Consider the following 19,022-nt stretch of genomic DNA (forward strand, 5'->3'; position numbering starts at 1 on the left):
TTCTGCATGCTAATACTTTGATTAAATGTTACTATATGCAGGAAAAAACACTTTTCTGAAGTTAAACAATTCACACATTTATATTTTGGAGGGAGCCAGAAGTTTAGTTCACATCATGATGTAACCACCCAGAAAAATACACATTTAAAAAGGCAATTTTTTTAAAAACATCATAGAACTGCAAAAAGAGAAAGAGAAAAAGTGAAAAGTCGGAAAAAAAACATCCTTTAAGTTCTTCTTTAATGAATGCACGGGTTTCAGTGTAGGGAAAAGAATCCCAAGCAGAGGATGGGCGCCTATATATATTTTCACAATACTGAAGAAATAAAAATATAGATAGATAGATAGATAGATATACAGGCAGAAAGTACTCTGGAGAATATATATTGGCCGAATGGTCCAGGGGCAGCTTGAACCACATAGTTCAACCTGCCCCTGGACCATTCTGCCAACGTGCCTCAACGCCAACCCAGAAGGGACCAATCCTAGAGGTGAATGAAGAGTCAGTCTTCACGGCGTATTTCAAGGTTTGACTTAGCTGCTGTGACTGCCAGCAAGAGTGCTGGTCATTTAGTGCCAAACGAGATGATATTTCTCATGACCTAGACATGACCTAGACGTGATGCTCAAGCTCCCTCCGCTGAACAGCCATCACCGTTATTTAATGCTTCTATTACAGTAGCACTCCAAAGCCCCAAGCAGAGTCAGGTGTGCAAGGTGCTGCACAGACCACAGAGGCAGATACAGTCTCCACCCCCCCCCGCCACCCCCAGAGTGTACAACCTAAGTGATAATAATCACTTGCAGCCACTCCCAGCGTCGGTTGGACCTGAGCCAACAAATTAGCTCCATGGTCCATCCTGTGTCCCTTGAGCAGAGGTGTTGGAACAATCTTTATGGAGGGGGCTACTGAGAGCCATTGAACCAAACTGTATATAATGGAAACCACTTCAAGCCAGGGGCTGCCACCTCCAGTACGTCTGTTCCAGCACCTATGGCCCTGAGCCCTGTCTACCATTGTCTACATAATGAATTGCAAAACAGAACAACAGTGAGCTTTCTGCAGTGCATTAATTACCTATTACCCCAGTGATGTATCCTGCTTCCTTCAGAACCTCAGCTAACGTAGTCTCATTGAGGGGGAGGCCACCCACTGATGTGACAGCAAAGTTGTGGGTCACTCCATTGCGAATGCCGAGCCTTCCTGTGAGCAGGGAGGCACGGGATGGGGAGCAAGTGGATGCAGCAGAGTGAAAATCCACAAATCTAGAAGAGAAAGAGGCAGAACGTACCTTAGGATTTGTGACTGGAACGTCTGACAAAAAGCTGCAAAAACTACCCCTGCTAGCTGGCAAAAATTGACATGTTCCCACATGCTGGGCTTTGTTCGAGGAGCCCAGGGCTGCAAACAAACATACACATAGACTCATAGAATATCAGGGTTGGAAGGGACCTCAGGAGGTCATCTAGTCCAACCCCCTGCTCAAAGCAGGACCAATCCCCAACTAAATCATCCCAGCCAGGGCTTTGTCAAGCCAGGCCTTAAAAACCTCTAAGGATGGAGATTCCACCACCTCCCTAGGTAAATGGAACGTGATTGCCATTCACTTACCACAAGTGCAAATGGCATATTGTCCATGTTAGTGGCCAGTGAGATGCTCAACTGCCTGACGATAGCTGAGTTCTTTGTTCAAACTGCCATGAGTCTATCTGGGTTTCAAATTGCCACCCATCCCCTTAGCATTTGAGCACCTTCTGCACAAAGGAAATTGACAACAGTGAAGCCCTGAGTGGATGTCATGGTGTCTCTTGCTCTTCTCCCTCTTTGGGGCATGGTAAGCTCTGCTGGGTGCAGAGTGTGTTTTGGAGAGGGAGTAGGAACAGGGAGCGGCTGATGCTGGGAACGTCACTGTGATTATATGGTGGAGACACTTTATCAAGTAGGAAGGTTCTGCAGGGTTCCCGAAAGCCCATCCGATTCCAGATTCATCCATAACCAGAGCCCTTCAAATGAGACGGATTTGTCACTGGCTTTCACGCGCTTCATGATCTGCATTGTTCCAAAGGAGGGCAACTGTCTCAGCAGTTCATTGATGGAGCTGTGCTCTCTAATGCAGTGGGGAGCTGCTCCACTAAATGCTTTGAAGAGGAGGACCAATGCCCCGGCCTGGTGGCAGAAGTGGACTTGATGTGCTCCCCACAACTTATACTCTAGAGGAGCTGGGCAGCTGCACTGTGTACCAGCTGGAGCCTCTCTCTTGGTTCTCCATTCAGAGACCGGGAAGTGCTGTGACCCAGCCTGGCGGTGACGGGGACACAGCTCTCGCCCAAGAGGAAGGGAGGGGGTTCCAAGCGAGGCACAGGCAATCAGATGCACAAGTGCAGATGCATTTTTCAGTGTGGCCCTGGGCATTTCAGTCCTTAAATATCAGGCCCACCACTTCCCTAACCCCTACTTTGTATCTTCACAGTCAGACCATTCTCCTCACACCCACAACAGCATTGTGAGAGACTTGTCTTGTCTGGAATACACGGCTGGGTCATCTCCTTAAATTCTATTGTCTATTCCCCATCGCCAGAACCAACTTCCCTCTGCACCAAGGACCTGATACTGGAAACTGTCCCAATTTGGGACACTTCAGCATGTGTTTAAATTCCACTAAACACTCACAGATTATATCGGAGCCCAAGATCATACTTATCTTCCCCCCAAGCTTTCTGAGGCCTTTCTCAAGCAGCCAGCACTGCTCCTCAGCCTGCCTTGATCTGAGGCTGTTGTCCCACTTCTGGTTAACCACACACTGGCTCCATCGGTCAGGTTTCTCCATTTAATTCTGGGAAATCATTCTCTGAGCAGCCCCAGCTCTGCACAGTTCCATGCACCAACTGCCAAATACCCCACAGGACTGAAATCCTAGATAAGAACCTCAAAAGGACAAAGCACTAGAAAATATATTGCAGGGAACAATCTAGCAGTCCTGGGGAGAAGGCAGGCGAACTACAGTACCTGATCTAGGAGGTTTTTTCTATCTCATATAGGAGCCAGACTGGAATTGCCAGACTGGATCAGACCCCTCATCCACAGAGTTCAGAATCCTGTCCCGACCGGGCCCACAACCAGATGCTCCAGAGGAGGGAACAAGGACCCTACAATAGGAAGATGTGAAATGCCCCCATGAAGGTCTCACCCTAATCCCTAAATAGCGAGAGTGGGTGATTTAAACCTTGAAATATGCGGTTTTATAACTGTAGTGAGGCAGTGTGGCCTCCCTCCAAGCTAGACGGGGAGGAACCACTCTCTCTGCCCGGGTGGGCAGGGTCAGGCCGGGCTCGACTCTCCCACCGAAAGTTGAGAGGCAGGGCAGGAAGTAGAAAAGGCGGAGCCCCTAGCTCCATTGGAGCCGAGAGAGGACCGAAGCCGGGGAGGAGCTGGTGGGACTGCCGGCAACTGAATACCCCAATGAAGCAGAGGATCTTGAGACCACGGAGCCCAATCTGGAACTCTGGTAGGAAGCAGCCCAGGGAAACCAGACTTCAGTTTGGTGGTGTTGTGGCCTAACAGCTGGTCAGCATGTTGCGAGAGGATCCCCGCTGACCCAGCGGCGGGACACCCCGCCACTGTTAGGGCCCTGGGCTGGGATGCAGTGTAGTCCTGTGGGCTTGTTCCCCCCTACCCCGGGATGGCAGACTTCCCATCATAGAGTGCTTGCTAGCTCTCCCCTGCCTAAGGGTTAGAGCTCACAGACTGCTTTATTGCGCTGCCTGATTACAGGCCTGAGCCCACAGACTACTCATTAGCCCAGCCCTGCCCAAGGGCCTCATCCCTCTTGACTATTAGGATCCCACCCTGTTATGAAGGCTGGAAGAATAATGCCCTGACACTAGGCCGTGATCCCAGTGACTAGTGAGGTGGTGTGGCCTCCCTCTGACCCAGAGGGATAGGGACGACCGCAACACCGCTACACTAACCTTTCTAAAACAGGAGTTAATGAACTGGAGAGAGAATAAATTGTGCATTCTTGTTACCTAATCCTGGCCACATATTAAATAGTTAATGTTTGGGAACAGCATTGAAAATGTAAAGCTCTGTGCAGATGCTCAGGGTTATTGTTACAATGCATTGTATATCCCAGTAAAAAGGAATATTAAGATCATTTTCCAGCTGAGATTTCTCTCTGGGTTCTACACAAAAAGACATGGTATGATTTCCTCCGCAATTACCATAACTTGTATTTATCAATGTCCTTAAAGACAAGACTCGTTCATTTGAACCAGGTCCTGCCTCTAAATATTTGCTAAAATGAAGAAAAGTCTTTACTGCTAGGCAATTGGTTCATGCAAATATTTGTCTATCAGCTGTTCCTAGGCTGTCAGAACCCAGGTTCTCTGCCACGCTGGTCTGAAGTTGACCACAGTCAGCATGAAGAACAAATACGTTGCAAACAACCAAAGTTCTAAGCACGGATGCTATGTTCACTGATTTCCTGTGCATCTGGGCAGGTTTTCCAAGGCAGTCCTAATGCTTATTCTTTCTTGGGTCACCACCTGCACCTTTTGGGCTTGCTGCTGCCTGCAGACCAATGCCATAAATAAGAAGGATACTGTTCACTTGTATCACCCCTTCCTTTGGCGATTTCAGTGGTTTAACAGACACTAAAGCTGGAACTGTCAATGAGGCCTATGGAAGCTAGGTGCCCATCTCCAAACCCGCCAAGGCCCCTTTGAAAATGCCAGCCTTAAAGCTCAGCCTCGCAACCCCTGTGTGAGGTAAGGGAGCATTATTATCCCTATCTTGCTGAGAGGGACACTGAGGCACAGGGTGGGAAAAGATACTGCCCAGGGTCACCCAGAGCTGGGAATAGAGCCCAGAGCTCCTGATTCAGCTTCCTGGGCTTTAACCACCTTCCCCTTCCTCCCCTCCCCTCAGTTTCCCTCCCCTCCCCTTGCCTCCAACCAACTCATGGGAAATCTGCCTAATTCTGAGGCAGGTGCAATATCTTTTGGACCTTCATCCTACAGGCCACTGTAGCAGGCAGGGTTCCCCCAGTGTCCTGCCCAGCCACACCCCATTGGTGGCGCCAGGTCCCTGCTCTTGCTATTTTGAGGGCATGAGTGATATAAGTGACACACGTGCCTCCGTAGGTGTGGGGTCTCAGCATAGGATGAATTAGACCACGGTAGTCCACAGCATGGTTCTCACATGGATCTCAGACAGGATACACTGGCACTTACTGTTGTGATTAAGAACTAGTGAGAACCTCTGTCCATTTTACTGTTGCCCACCGGCCATTTGGTATCACACGCCAGGTAAATGGAAGACTCAGAAATAGACAGACGCCTCTTTGAGGCTTACCTCATTCCTTCTGCAGCCATCTGATCCAAGTTAGGAGTGTCCTTGGTTTCTGCCCAGTTGGCCCCAAGGTCCCCCCATCCAACATCATCTGCCAAAATGACTATGAAATTCGGCTTGTTCTGAACTGATCTCTTCTCACCCACACAAAGATCTGAGAGGTGATAAAAGAGCCAACCTAAACAGCCAGCCAGTAGCAAAAGCATTTTCAGGAACAGAATCTCCATGGTGTCAGGAGAATGCCTCCTGGAGACCTTTAGCGTGAGTGAGTAGGTGGTGGTGGCCTATTCCTGCCACACGCTCATTTGAGAACTCCCATTGTCGTGCTTTCCTCAGCCGTGATTCAGCTGTTTATTGCCACCCAAAGCAGCCCTAGGATTCTGCAGAGACGCAAATTTCACATCTTTGCATGGCTCTGAAGAGACAAGTTACAAAACTGCAGTATTGACTTTTGATCATTTGGAGATCGACTGAACCATAATCTTCCTCTCTCTTTTCCATTTGCAAACAGCTGACATGCTAAGTGAGATCTTGTAGGAAGTCACAATAATCATATTGTCATTTAAAAATTGTGGGGTTTTGCTAAATATGCAATTCAAATAACGTCTTATTAATATAAAGTTTACTTGTTTTTCCAAAGCTTCTTTATCCTGATTACAAACCTTCTGTACAGCATCCAATTTTATAAATTACTTAGTCTCAGGACGCATGGAATTTAGATTACCGATGTCTACAGGAAAATTCTCTATTTGGCCTTGTAAAGTGATGTTGTCCATTTCTTCAAAAGAATAGACAAAAGTTGAAGTTAAATGATGTTGAACTGTTCTTTGAATTCCATAAGGGGGACACCTTTACATTACAGCAAATGTTCCTGTGCAAGAAAAACAAGAGACAATTAGCACTGGAAAGAGTTAAGCTTTAAACCTTAGTCCTAGTGAGCATAAGAATTGTTTTTCTATTGCACAGACGTTTCCTTTGCTTTTCAAACACAGCAGCTGCAATTTTGCTGTCAAATTTAAGGTTGCTGTAACTCAACTGATAACTACTCCAAAGCCTGGAAACAAACACAGTGACCATTTTCCCTAATCACCATATATCAAACATACAGACTCTGATTGTATAAACAATCAAGCCTGACTTCTTCCTATAAAACTAGGAGCTGAAGATCACTGGAGAAGTAATTTTGCCTAGATTTGCAATGTGATCTCAGATTTGATCTTTGAGCATGAGGTCATGCGTTCAAAAAAGAATTAGATAAGTTCCTGGAGGTTAGGTCCATCAATGGCTATGAGCCAAGATGGTCAGGGATGCAACCCCATTCTCTGGGTATTTCTAAACATCAGACTGCTAGTAGCTGGGACTGGACGACAGGGGATAGATCACTTGTTAATTGCCCTGTTCTGTTCATTCCCTCTGAAGATCTGGTACTGGCCACTGTTGGAAGACAGGATTCTGGGATAGATGGACCATAGGTATGACCCAGTATGACCATTCTTATGTTCTTATGTCATAGGGTGTTACTAATCTGCATTACAGACAGCAAACAGGCAGATGAGATTGATGTACAGACTTTCCACAATTTTTAATAATTTACAAGGACTAAGGTCAGTTAGTAAAACTCAATTTTAAAAATTAAACTTTATTTACACTGAATAGACCCACTCCTCATACTGAGCCAGAACATGCCATGCTTCCTCATCTGGAATAGCAGCTTATCCCACGAGTAGTCCTGTTGATGTCAGTGGAATCACTCAAGGAGTTCTCTACATGAGTAAGGGTGTCAGAATCTAGTGCACAGAGAGCAGCGCTGGGCTCATAAATACAGGGCAGGGCCGGAAAGGCTGGAGAGAAGGCAATGTAGTAGCTGTGTGCTGATGGATTGTCACGGAAATCAGTGTGCTTGCATGGTGGAAGCTGGGGGCAGATTTGGTCCAAGGCGGTTATAGGAAGGTACATAAGGCAGAACTAAGGGACCAAATGCCTGTAGGGCTGTCTAGAGAAACTGCCTGGAGTTATAGTTGGGGAACATGTTGAAAGTTACAATTTAACTAAACTAATCCGCCAAGATTTACCAAAAAATGAGCTGATGCCTAAGAAATCAGTGAATTTCATGAGACAGTAACAAGAAATGAGGTGGCGGGAAGCTCGTATAATTTACAGGACTTCAGGCTGTTTATACAAAACCATCAGCACAAGCCTAATCTGCAAGGACAATAAGAATGATATCAGAGGGTGAGACATTTGAATGGGCAAAGAACTGGCTTGAATATCAAATACAGAAAGCACTGAGTATAAGCAACTTGAAGTGGACAGAGCAAGCTAGCGGAGTCCAGCTGGGGCCAGTATTATGACAGATGTTTCCAGTTGTGTATCAGTGCCCTTGAGGAAAGAATGTGCAGCTGACAATACAAAATTTGTGGGTCAGTCAACACATCTGAGGAGGGCAACAAAATTCAGAATGATCTCGATAAACTCGTAGGAAGCGTAAATAAATGAATAATCAAAAGCAAAAAGGACCATGAGATGCAGGGTAAAAAGAGAGAAAACACAACAAGCACCATGTGTAGGTCAAGAATTCAGCAGCTGGCAGTGGGAAATTAGCCATCAATTCATTATTAAGTTTAAAAAATCTTAGGACTTCAGTTCAGATCTGCAGCTTTCTTTAGTCTTCTAACTTATAATGAAAAATCATCGTAATAAATATAACCTTGTGAAGTTATTGAACGCCTTTCATCTGAGGCTCTCAAAGCTCTTTACAGACATTCATTAATGAAGTGTGTGAGGTACAGAACAGACCTTCAGATGCACAGACAATCTAAGTGATTTTTCCAGGATCACACATGAGCCACTGTCTGAGCCAAGAATAGACCTCAGAAGTCCTGACTTCCATTCCTGTGCATTAACCACAAAACCACAGTCATTCCCTCATGTATTACCCTACCAAAAAGAACCTGTATCAGACAGAGAGCTAGATTAGATTGGTACTAAATTTCCTTCATTTCTGGACAGAATTCCCATTGTAGTGAAACAGACTTATGGGGGCAGAATTCCTTTAGAAAGAAGAGCTTCAGAGAGGTAACCGTGTTAGGCTGGATCTGTAAAAGCAGCAAAGAGTCCTGTGACACCTTATAGACTAACAGCCGTATTGGAACATGAGCTTTTGTGGGTGAATACCACTTCGTTGGATGCATTGGAGCTCATGCTCCAATATGTCTGTTAGTCTATAAGGTGCCACAGGACTCTTTGCCGCTTTTAGAAAGAAGGTTGTGAACGAATGGGCCCAAATTGTTCCCTGCAGGGCTCCCTTGATGAAAGTTATTCTTAGTCTCTATATATTTCCCAGACAGATTTTACTGGTTTTCCTGTTATCAGTCTCTGGGCTGGGTTGGTTGTTTTAGTTAGTTTTTTTCCTCCTAATGAAAAGGGAAGCATCTGAAATAAGTAGGGACAGGATGCTCTCTTTTCTCAGGTGAAAACTGTTTGCAGGCTGATGAACACTGCAGAGCTCTTTAAATATTGCCTTGTGTACACAGAGAAACATCCCATAGTTTGCCAACTTCCACTGAAAAAAAATATTCCCAGAATAAAAGAAATAAAATAAACCAATTCTTATCACCTTTTCATAAAATGACTCTGGTTCCAATCCAGCCCAAGGGATTGATCCAGCAAACACTATCAGGTATCGCATTTGCCACTATGAACAGTTCCTCATGGCGTAACCTCCACGTGCAAATTTGCCAACACCCAAGTGTTCCAGAATCTTGAGACGGGCTTTGAAATCACAAGATTTTAAAAATTAAAAAAGGTGAGGAGGGGGTTCCTGTTATTTGCTTTCTAGATTTTGAGCTCTTCGGGATCACTTTTTCAAGCTTTTTCCACAAGCATGAGGGCTAGGCTTGTGTTGTGACTTGCAACAAATAGTTGGACTATTCTTTTAGCCATTTTCCGGTTTTCGTCCTGTGCTATCCTGGGTTGTGAGCGATGGTCAGGCCAACGCAAGAGTCTGTGCTCAGTATCCCGGTTTATTCTGCTTTATGTGGCTTGTTTGGAAGGAGAACTTTGCAGCAGTGTATTAGGGGTGCCAGCCCTTGTGCCCTGTAGGTGCGGTATCCCTCCACTTTGGCTGGCTTGCCCTAGAGTAATAGAGGTACTGTCGGACTCCCTACTCCCTGGACGCTAGCTCAACACCTTCTCAGCTTGGTAAGACCTGCCAGAGCGTATGCTCTGCCGTACTTCGCTGTCAAACCCCATTCACCCCCACACCAACGCTCTGTGATCATATACCGAATGAGAGCAGAAGGCATACAGAGGTGACTGATGTATGCAGGCAATGCACGACGCAAAGCAGAGATGGGCGGGGTTATGTAGTCCGCAAGCAAGACAATAGGTGGACAACCCGCATCAGTGACTGCATCCCCAGAGACCACAGGCGACCACTGGGCAGACGGAAAATGCGCTGGGCCAATCCCATGATAAAGCATGCTCGCAACGAAACAGAATGGTGTGGCGTCGACTTGCATTCGTGGAGGGACGGACAAGGACAAGCTGGACAAAAGTGACAAATGCTAGAGACTTATGTTTTTATTTAAAAAAAAAGAAAGCTGACATTCTCATGTAATCCAATGACATTCTCATGTAATCCCATGACCCCAGAAACATGTCTACACTAGAAAGGCTTTGCTGGTATAGCTACACTGGTATTGTACTAGCAAACCCCCCTAGTGGAGACACAGCTCATACCAGCAGAAATATTCTTTTGCCAGTACAGCTTATGCCATTCCCCAAACAAAATAAGCTACCCCAGCAAAAGGACTTTTTTGTCAGTATTCCTGTATCTACACTCAAGTATTTTTGCCATTTTACAAACGTCGTAGAGAATCACATCCTAACCAACATTATTATATCAGAACAAGTATCTAAGGTAGATCTGACCTAAGTGTTTGGAAGATTGGGGTTCAGAGCAGCAGCGACTGAAAGTTATTAGCCTGTGCGGGCTGGTTTGGGGTCTATATGAAATAAGATGGTGTCCCTCTTCCAATCCCCAATAATGGGCAAGTGTCCACTACACAAAAAAACAACTGACCTTCTTGATCTCATTTACACTGGTGTAAATGTGGAGTATTCCACTAACTTAAGTACAGTGACTCTGGATTTACACTGAAGTAGCTGACAGCAGAATCCTGTCCCTGTTTGACTCCCCTTTCGCCCATGGTCCCTTCCAAAGGTGTTCCCTACAGAGCAGGGTGGCACATTGGCAGGTCAATGCTAGGGGACGCTGGCACCAAGGCTGCTGTGGATACACCTGTTCTACAGACAGAAGGCTCTGGTCTCCAATGCACGTTCTAACACCCTTCAAAATTGCTCCATTCCGTTTTTTTAAAATGGGTTTTTTTTTTAAATATCTTGAGGATTTTGTAACCACTTTTTTAAAAGTCCATGGGAAACTCGGTCACACTCACAAAACGCCTCTTCTACCATAAGCAATTCTTAAACTATATTTGAGTCCTTATTGGAAACAGTGCCTGTCCTCCTCAGAGAGGAAGATCACGTTGATACTATTGTAAAAGGACTGAACCAAGAAATGTAGTTTGTTCAAAGCTGTTCAGAAAGCCCTAAATCTAAAAACACCAGAAAAGAAATCACAATGACATTCTGGTTTGACACACGAAGCAAGGCTATTCAGAAGACGCAGACAGATTGAGACCCCATTGTTTCCAATCCCTGCAGTTTGGGGGTGTGGAGGAGTGTCTAATGGGTGGCTCTGAAAGGGAAAGAGGCCAGGAAGCCTCCTGGGAGAAGCCATCATGATGGGAAGGGGACGTCATGGAGCAAAGTGTGGAGATCCTATTTGAGGTCAAGGAGACAGAGTGGGAGGATCAGAGAGGATGCCCCTTATCTGAACTTTTTCAGCTTTAGATTCAGTTTAGGGAAAGGGACAAAGGTCAGTTGGGCCCCTGATTTATCCAGACCCAGCTGACCCAGAATGCTGCAGCCAGGCTATGCTCCCCCATGCCCAGAAGCAATAGCTCATCACCCTAACTGCTGACATTTTTCCTGGCCTCCAAACAACTCACTTCTTCTCAGCCTTCAGCATGAGATCAAGTCTGCTATCAGTTTAAATGGATACATCCTCGATTGGGGCACTGTATCTTGCCTTGTCCATTCAATTGTCTGGTAGGTATTTACCATCTCAAACTTCTAGGATCTTAGGACCTGATCCTGCAGGTCACTCCATACACGAGGACCCAGCGCCCGTATGTGCTCGCCATTCACATCAATGGGCACGGTGAGGCCCAATGTGGGACTCTATGTTGCCACTCTAGTGCACAGAGTACCTTGCAGGATGGGGGCCATGCTGTCTGCCTGGTTTGCAGAAATTCTCCATGCACATTACATCCTAGCCACATGCACATCAGTCTTCCCATTCTAATAGCACAGTGAAGTAAGCAAGCAAAGTAAAGTTAAGCATCACGAGAAAGAGCCTAATCTGCATTTCAGAATAACAGCCTGTGAAAATGTGTCCTTTTGTGCAAGAAGGGTGCAACGGCACTCCTCGTTGAAAATGCCCAAGCAAGGTGTCTTTTAAAATTGTATATATGAAAAACAAACATTGCTGGTAGGATACTTCCTGCTAATAAAAGGGCTTATGGCTTTGCCTGGCAAATCTCACCTAGCATGAGTGACCTACCCCAATAATACATTGCCACACCCCTGCCTGACCAAACTAACTGCACGTCCAGACATCCGACAGTGAGGCTGAACGTTTGGCAGGTGTTTCAATTTACTGTAGGGAGGTAAGTGGGTCTAACATGGCTAACACAAGCAATCTGAACCATTTTCAAAGGGCATTGTCTTCTCTCTAACTGAAAACTGCTCGATCCTCTTAGCTCTCAGGGTACGTCTGCACTGCAGCTGGGAACACGCCCATAGCTGGGATAGGCAGAAAGGCACTCGCTATGATGGAGCTAGAGAGCTAAAAATAGTTATGTGGCCGTTGTGGCACAGGCAGCAGCGGGGGCTGGCCACCCGAGTTCAGAGCCAGCTGGCCCTCTGGGTGTGCTCTCAGGTGGCCAGCCCAAGACGCAAAGTCCACACAGCTATTTTTAGTGCACTAGCCTGAGCGGAGCTAGCAGGTGTCTGTCCACCCCAGCTGGGAGGCTTGCTTCCAGCTGCAGTGGACAGACACCCTCAAAAGCCATTAACAGAGATGTGGAACGAAGTCCAAAGAAACCTAGATATGCGCACACGGCAGATCAGCTACTCCAAGTTTTCCCTGTCCAGTCCAGGGTAGTCATCCTGACCGACAACGAGTGATGCAAACTCCATATTCAGCTAAGTACTAAAGCATGTGCTTTTCCCATGGACTTCAGTGGGATTTAAGCATGGGCTTCAGTGCTTTGCTTAGTAGGGGCGGACTCAAGCACATGCTTATGTGCTTTGTTGAATCGGAGCCCCCGGTCAGAAGCAAGAGGGCAGGAGGGGTGTCCCGCCAGTTGAAAATGCTGCAACCCAGCAGCAAACTCACCTGCCACAGTCACTCCTTAGAACAACTGCAGGGCTTCCTGAGGAACAAATTCCACTCTCTTCAAACAGAGGCCAGGACAGTTCCTGAATTCTGGGTGCTGCGGTTGGCTGTCCTAGCTTGAGAATTCCTGGACTATCTAACAATACGTCACTCCGCATTGTTTGAACAGAATTCCTTCTTTAACGGCCGTATGGTTTGTATGTTTGCACACCACCCTGTCTGAGTTTGCATATCTGAAAACTGCCTGTTCAAGCGCAAGGGGAGAAAGCTGTAGGGTTGCCACCACAACAAGCTGAGTGTATGGAAGCCTAAAGCCACTGTGGAGCTTGCGCATCACTGCACCATTCAATGGCAAGGCACCAAAAGGCTTCAACAGGGTGGAAATTATCAATACGTCTCCATGCAGCATCCTTCAGTTTCTACTAGGAGAGAAATGCTGCCCATAAAGCTAAGCTTCGCCCACTGCAGTAAATGGTTCTTGAACACTGGACAGCTATATTTTAATAGTGAGGCCAATTAACCTATCCCCCCTCAGAACAGAAGCTATGCTGTGATTTGGCTAATCAATGGCCACCGTAAAGTAAATCCAAGCAGGGTGGGCACAGCCAGAGGGGAGAGCAGTAAATGTCTGTATGGTCTTTATTTTTTTACCTGTACAGAAAACTGTATCCATTAAATTGTCACCAGTCTGCTCTGGAGAGAATGAGTCTTTGGGCCACTGTGAGCTAATCTCTACACAATTCCAGACCGGCCTGGAGAATGGAGCTGTCAGCCAGAACCCAACAACGTGACCCCTTTGAACTATGGAAGAATCTGCCCGTTTGAAACACAAAGAGAGGCTTTTCTGAGCCTGCTCGGTGAGTCCCCCGATGTGTGTCCCAAAAGCTCAGTGACTGACCATCTCCACTACTAAATCCCAGACCACAGGGAGCATGTGGAGCTAATGTGGGTCAGCAGCCCCAAAGAAAGTTTGAATCAGAGAGGTAGAGTCTATACCTTAGCCCGAGTCCCCTGGTTTCCAAGCCATTGTGTGAGGACCCTGGGGCTGAGCAGGCCCTTTGACTGGCCTGAAGCACATGGGCAAGCTATGGAGTGAGGTGCTGAACAGGTGATGCGGTAGGAGTGCTCCCCGCCGCAGTGGGGAACCAGAGGACCCCCAGGAGGGAATCCAGAGAGGGGGAGCTGGGTTCAGTGGGATGAACCAGGGAGAAAGGACTAAGAGCCAAAGACACCTCACGCTTGTAAATGAACTGCCCTTTCGTCAGACACCAGCCAGTGCAGAACACTGCTTCCCACAACATCCCCATCTCCAAACAACTCGACGGCCTCCCCGGCCACGTCAGCATCTAATTCATTTTATTTTCCCACCTGCTTTCAAAATTACCCAAGAAGCTTCTCCAGCCCGCTCCAGTCTCAAAAGACCACCTGCCTCTCTCTCCTCCCCTCCCTGCTTCTCCTTCATCACATCGTGCACCATCTCCCATCACAGCTGCCAAGAGCCTGCCCCTCCGCAGCTGCCACCATCTGGTACAGCCTTCCTTCTCCTCATCGCCCTCAGACCTCACCCAAAACTGCACATCTCCCTTGCCAATGCCTCCTTGATTTCCCTTATTACCTTCAGTGAAGTGTGAGACAAGGAGGGTGAGGCAATAATCTTTTATTGGACCACCTTCAGTTGGTGAGAGGAACCAATGCGACTACAACTACACAGTACATAACAACCTGCGAAGTGTGGACAGTTTGCATGAACAACACTCTGCAAAATAAAGTGGGAGGAAAAGTATCAGGGAGAGCAAAGGAAATGAGCGGAAATGGGCAGAGGAGGAGGGAGGCAGACATGTATGGAAAAGGACAGATGGATGAGCAAAGAAGAGTTCAATCAACCGAGAGGCCAGACAAGGACAGGGCTGCATTCAAGCTTTGCCCAAAAGAAAGGTGTTGGCCTTTTTTCTTTCTTTGTTCTGAGAACACTGGCATGTTATTTTCTCACCTGGAGCCACAAATCTCTTCTACTGCCTCAAAACTACTTATACCTTTAACCAACAGGGTGAATGGCTGGAGGATAGGGCCATGAACTCTTCAGAAAGATCCTTTTCGCACAAAGGTTTTTAGTAAAGAGGAATTACAGAGGATGGGACATATGCTGAAGTCTTCACTCAGGCTAAGCCCTTTGAAGTCAATGGGAGTTAGTTGCCAATTGAAAGTTAATGGGAGTTACCTGAGCTGCCAATTGAAGTTGAAGAAAGCTCAGATTGTTTTTCAATAACGTGTGTGTGTGTGTCTGTGTGTGAGTGATCATTTACTATCCCCGATTTGAGTGACAGGGACCACAGAGGGCTTTACCCACTGAGAAATTATACATGCCATATGAGATGCAATGAGCACTGCAGAATGATTTAAGAATCAAACAAAGATCTTGATTTATTTCCTAATTTTTGAAAGTTTATAAACCAGATTCCTTAAAGTTCTTCTGAGTCCCATTTGAACTAGGCAGAGTTATTTGTTTGTTATAGTTTTATATTACCATGGCAATGTGGCAAGTTTCCACAGTCCATAAGTACAGCAGAGCAAACAAGATAGGGTTTTATACCCCATTCTGGTCTGAATGAAGTACTCCTACCCCACGTCCTGTGTAGCTGCAAGCCCCATTCCAGAGCCTGGTAGCTGTAATGCAACACCATCCAAGATCGCCTGGCCAGAGCCACCACGCCACCCCTGGGGAAGGTTGCCATAAACTCTGCCATCCCCAGAACCAACAGCCAGACATCATCATCATCACCAACGAGGACCGGAAGAAGATCATCATGGTGGATATCACAGTGCCCTTCGAAAGCAGGACCCCAGCCTTCCACGATGCCCAAGCTCAAAAGTTGGAGAAATATACCCCTCCGTAGGCGCCAACTTTCCGTCTTTCCTCTGGGTGCTCGACCCCCGCTCAGAGCCCCAGCCCTGCCCCCACTCCAACCCTTCCATGGGGCCCCACCCCCATTCCAACCCCTTCCCCAAATCCCCGCCCTCGCCTCCTCCCCTGAGCGCGCCACATTCCCGCTCCTCCCGCTCCCTCCCGGATCTTGCTAACAGCTGTTTGGAAGTGGCCGGGCAGGAAACAATGGGAGGTAGGTAGAGGAGTGGGGACAAGGCGCACTCAGGGGAGGAGGAAAAGGTAGGGAGCGTGGAGCTTGGTTGCTGGTGGGTGCAGAGCACCTATGCACCCCTCTGGCAGAAACCTTGAGAGCTAAGGATTACCAGGTTCAGACACACGCACTGACCATCAGAGCCTTGGGCGCATGGGACACCAGTAACGAACGAGTGCTGAGAGAATGCGGAATATGTCAAGGTTCCTTCCCCACTCTGAACTCTAGGGTACAGATGTGGGGACCTGCATGGAAACTTCCTAAGCTAATTTTTACTAGCTGGGGTTAAAACTTCCCCAAGGTACAAACTATTTTCCTTTTTCCCTTGGACTTTATTGCTGCCATCACCAAGTGTCTAACAGATATATAACTGGGAAAGAGCCCACTTGGAAATGTCTTTCCCCCCAAAATCCTCCCCAAACCCTACACCCCCTTTCCTGGGGAAGGCTTGATAAAAATCCTCACCAATTTGCATAGGTGAACACAGACCCAAACCCTTGGATCTTAAGAACAATGAAAAAGCAATCAGGTTCTTAAAAGAAGAATTTTAATAGAAGAAAAAAGTAAAAGAATCACCTCTGTAAAATCAGGATGGTAAATACCTTACAGGGTAATCAGATTCAAAACACAGAAATCCCTCTAGGCAAAACCTTAAGTTACAAAAAGACACAAAAACAGGAATATGCATTCCATTCAGCACAGTATCGGACACCATCAGGTGGTCGAGGGACATCTACCTAGAACACATCACCGTACATCGGCAATAACAGGAGGGATGAGCTAGTGTGCCGATGAGAAGCACAATCAGGAAAGTAACTCAAATACTTCCCTGATGGACTGTTTTTTCTAAATGGACAACCTACGTAATTCTCAAATACTGAGGGACAATCTCCAGTCATTGATACATTTTTCTTTCCACAACCAAATTTCTGTACAACTTTTCATGAATGATGTACACGAGTATTCGGATTCTAATATCTAAACTGTATTGTTAAATCTATTCACCTAAATCTGGGTTATTGCCGATTATGTACTCTACGTATCATATGACTTTTAAAAACAAACTTTGTGTTTGTGGATAATCTAAGCACTATACCCAGATGTACAGGCACTTTTCTCAACCTATGTATTATATAATTTTTTTAACATTAGCTTTAATAAAAGTTTTAAATTTGCTACAAGTGGGCAAAAGTCATTGAATTTAAACACAAACACCAATGATTAATGGTACAAGGCTCAAGAATCCAGAACAAGAGCCCTGCTTTAAGTCACAAACAATGGTGTGTGTAGAGGGATGTTGAAATTAAAAAAACCGAGAAGAACCAGAATCTGATTTAATCAAGTACTCAGTATGTGCACTTAGAGAACAAAGCACCAAATACCTCCATGGGCAAAAGAGAACAAGGTATATAATGTGACTCTTTTAAATGGGGCTAGCAATAATTTTTCAAGCCCAAAAGGTTCTTTTTCCAGAGGTTGAATAACAGCCTGAAACACAGGCTTCTTTGGAGACAGACTCCAAAGAATGGACCTTTTTGAGTCAGGGAAGCTCATCACATCATCAACCAAGTTAACTTAGAAAGCAAAAACTGAATGCTGGCACAAGATGCCAGACTGGGCTGCTGCTAAGATTCAAGTATTGTTTAGCCACAGAACCGGCAGAACCAGCATAGGTAGAATAAGTGCATGCCTCCTCCTATGGCTCAGCAACATACCTGCCAATGATCCTGGTTTGGCGGAAAGTCTCTCATTTTAGTCCCAAGGTTACCCTCATTCCACAAAAATTTGGTTTCCCCTCACTTTATTCTGGAAAATTACAGAATAGAGAACCGTGGAGCTGAGGTTACAGAGTTATTAACTCTACAGCAGCATTTCCCAAACTGTGTGTCGCAACTCCCAGAAAGGGTCGCAAAAGGGTGCCGGGGAGGGAGGGGGAGAGATTTTGAAAAAAGAGAGGAAAAAAAGAAAATGTAAGAAAGCCAGAATATGTCCCAGCTGAAGAGGCTCCCATTTTGCAGGGGTGGTTGGGCTCAAATCCCTGCTCCAGGTGTTACGGCTTGGCTCATGGCGCACGGACTCACAACGCCACTCACTCAAATTTGGCCCAGCCACTCCTCCATTAGAGGGAGCAGGCCAAACCTGTGTAGTGCTGTGACACAAACCCACACACCAGGGACCAGGCTGCAATGCCCAGAATGGGGACCCAAGCCCAGCCAGCCATGTGGGACAGGAGCTACCATTGCCAGGTGAGCACAGGGTGGGCTCGCTCTGCAAATTCCCTGCTCCCGCAGGGGCACAACCTGTTTTTCGAGTCTTTAATTTTCCAACCCCATCACCACCTCTCAGACCCCTCGCGGTAGTGTTATCTGACGCGAGGAGGTCACAGCATGAAAAAGTTTGGGAGCCATCGCTCCACAGAAGGTACCCATGTGGCTTTTTATGTTTCTTACATGGATAATTTTGTTGCATCCCTCATTTGTTTAAAGTTTCATCCTGTTTAAAGTTCAAGGCAGCTAAGCTCTTTGGGACAGTTTGTTCTGTGTTTGTACAGCACCTCACACAACAGGGTCTTGCTCTATGACTAGGGCTCCGAAGAGCTACAATAATACAAACAAACAATAATTATAAAAACAATAATACCATCTGTATGTGAATTTCATGGTGGGTTGTCCTGCCTATTTTATGACTAGATCATTTCTTTTTTACACGAAAACCAAGGCAAAGCTTTAAAACAATTAACAAAAACGGCTATTTTTTCTAATGATTAAAAGTGAAATCTGCACTCAGGCTTTTAATTTGTTTGTTAAGGCTGCAAAAAGAGACCTACCATTATTGTAGCACTAAAAAGGAAAGGTTTGGGCACTAATTAGTCTTTTAAAATAATTAATTAATTAATGTACGGTCCTTGGAAGATTCAGCACGTGCAGGTGCTACGCATTATTATTAAAAGAGCAGCTTACCAGATTCCCTCCTGCAGTTCTGCTGCCCTATTGCAGGCTGGGGCTGCTGTTTT

The 19,022-nt window shown here is 46.2% G+C and overlaps 1 protein-coding gene across 10 annotated transcripts in view; it reads right to left on the minus strand.

The window, feature by feature from the left end:
- Window positions 1-19,022, minus strand: part of ARSG (arylsulfatase G) — an 87,410-nt gene that overhangs the window by 45,213 nt on the left and 23,175 nt on the right. For 7 of the 10 annotated variants that reach the window (XM_075119204.1, XM_075119205.1, XM_075119203.1 and 4 more), the window contains exons 2-3: window positions 5,354-6,221; window positions 1,079-1,266 (exon numbers count right to left, since the gene is read on the minus strand). In XM_075119204.1, the coding sequence (XP_074975305.1) occupies window positions 1,079-1,266; window positions 5,354-5,577 (412 nt within the window). In that variant the 5' untranslated portion in view covers window positions 5,578-6,221. Of the gene's footprint in view, window positions 1-1,078; window positions 1,267-5,353; window positions 6,222-17,724; window positions 18,944-19,022 lie in introns of those variants that run through there. The other 3 variants (XM_075119201.1, XM_075119208.1, XM_075119207.1) reach the window with 3 other exon arrangements.

This window comes from Caretta caretta, chromosome 14 (assembly GCF_965140235.1).
Source record: "Caretta caretta isolate rCarCar2 chromosome 14, rCarCar1.hap1, whole genome shotgun sequence".
Classification (NCBI taxonomy): Eukaryota; Metazoa; Chordata; order Testudines; family Cheloniidae; genus Caretta; species Caretta caretta.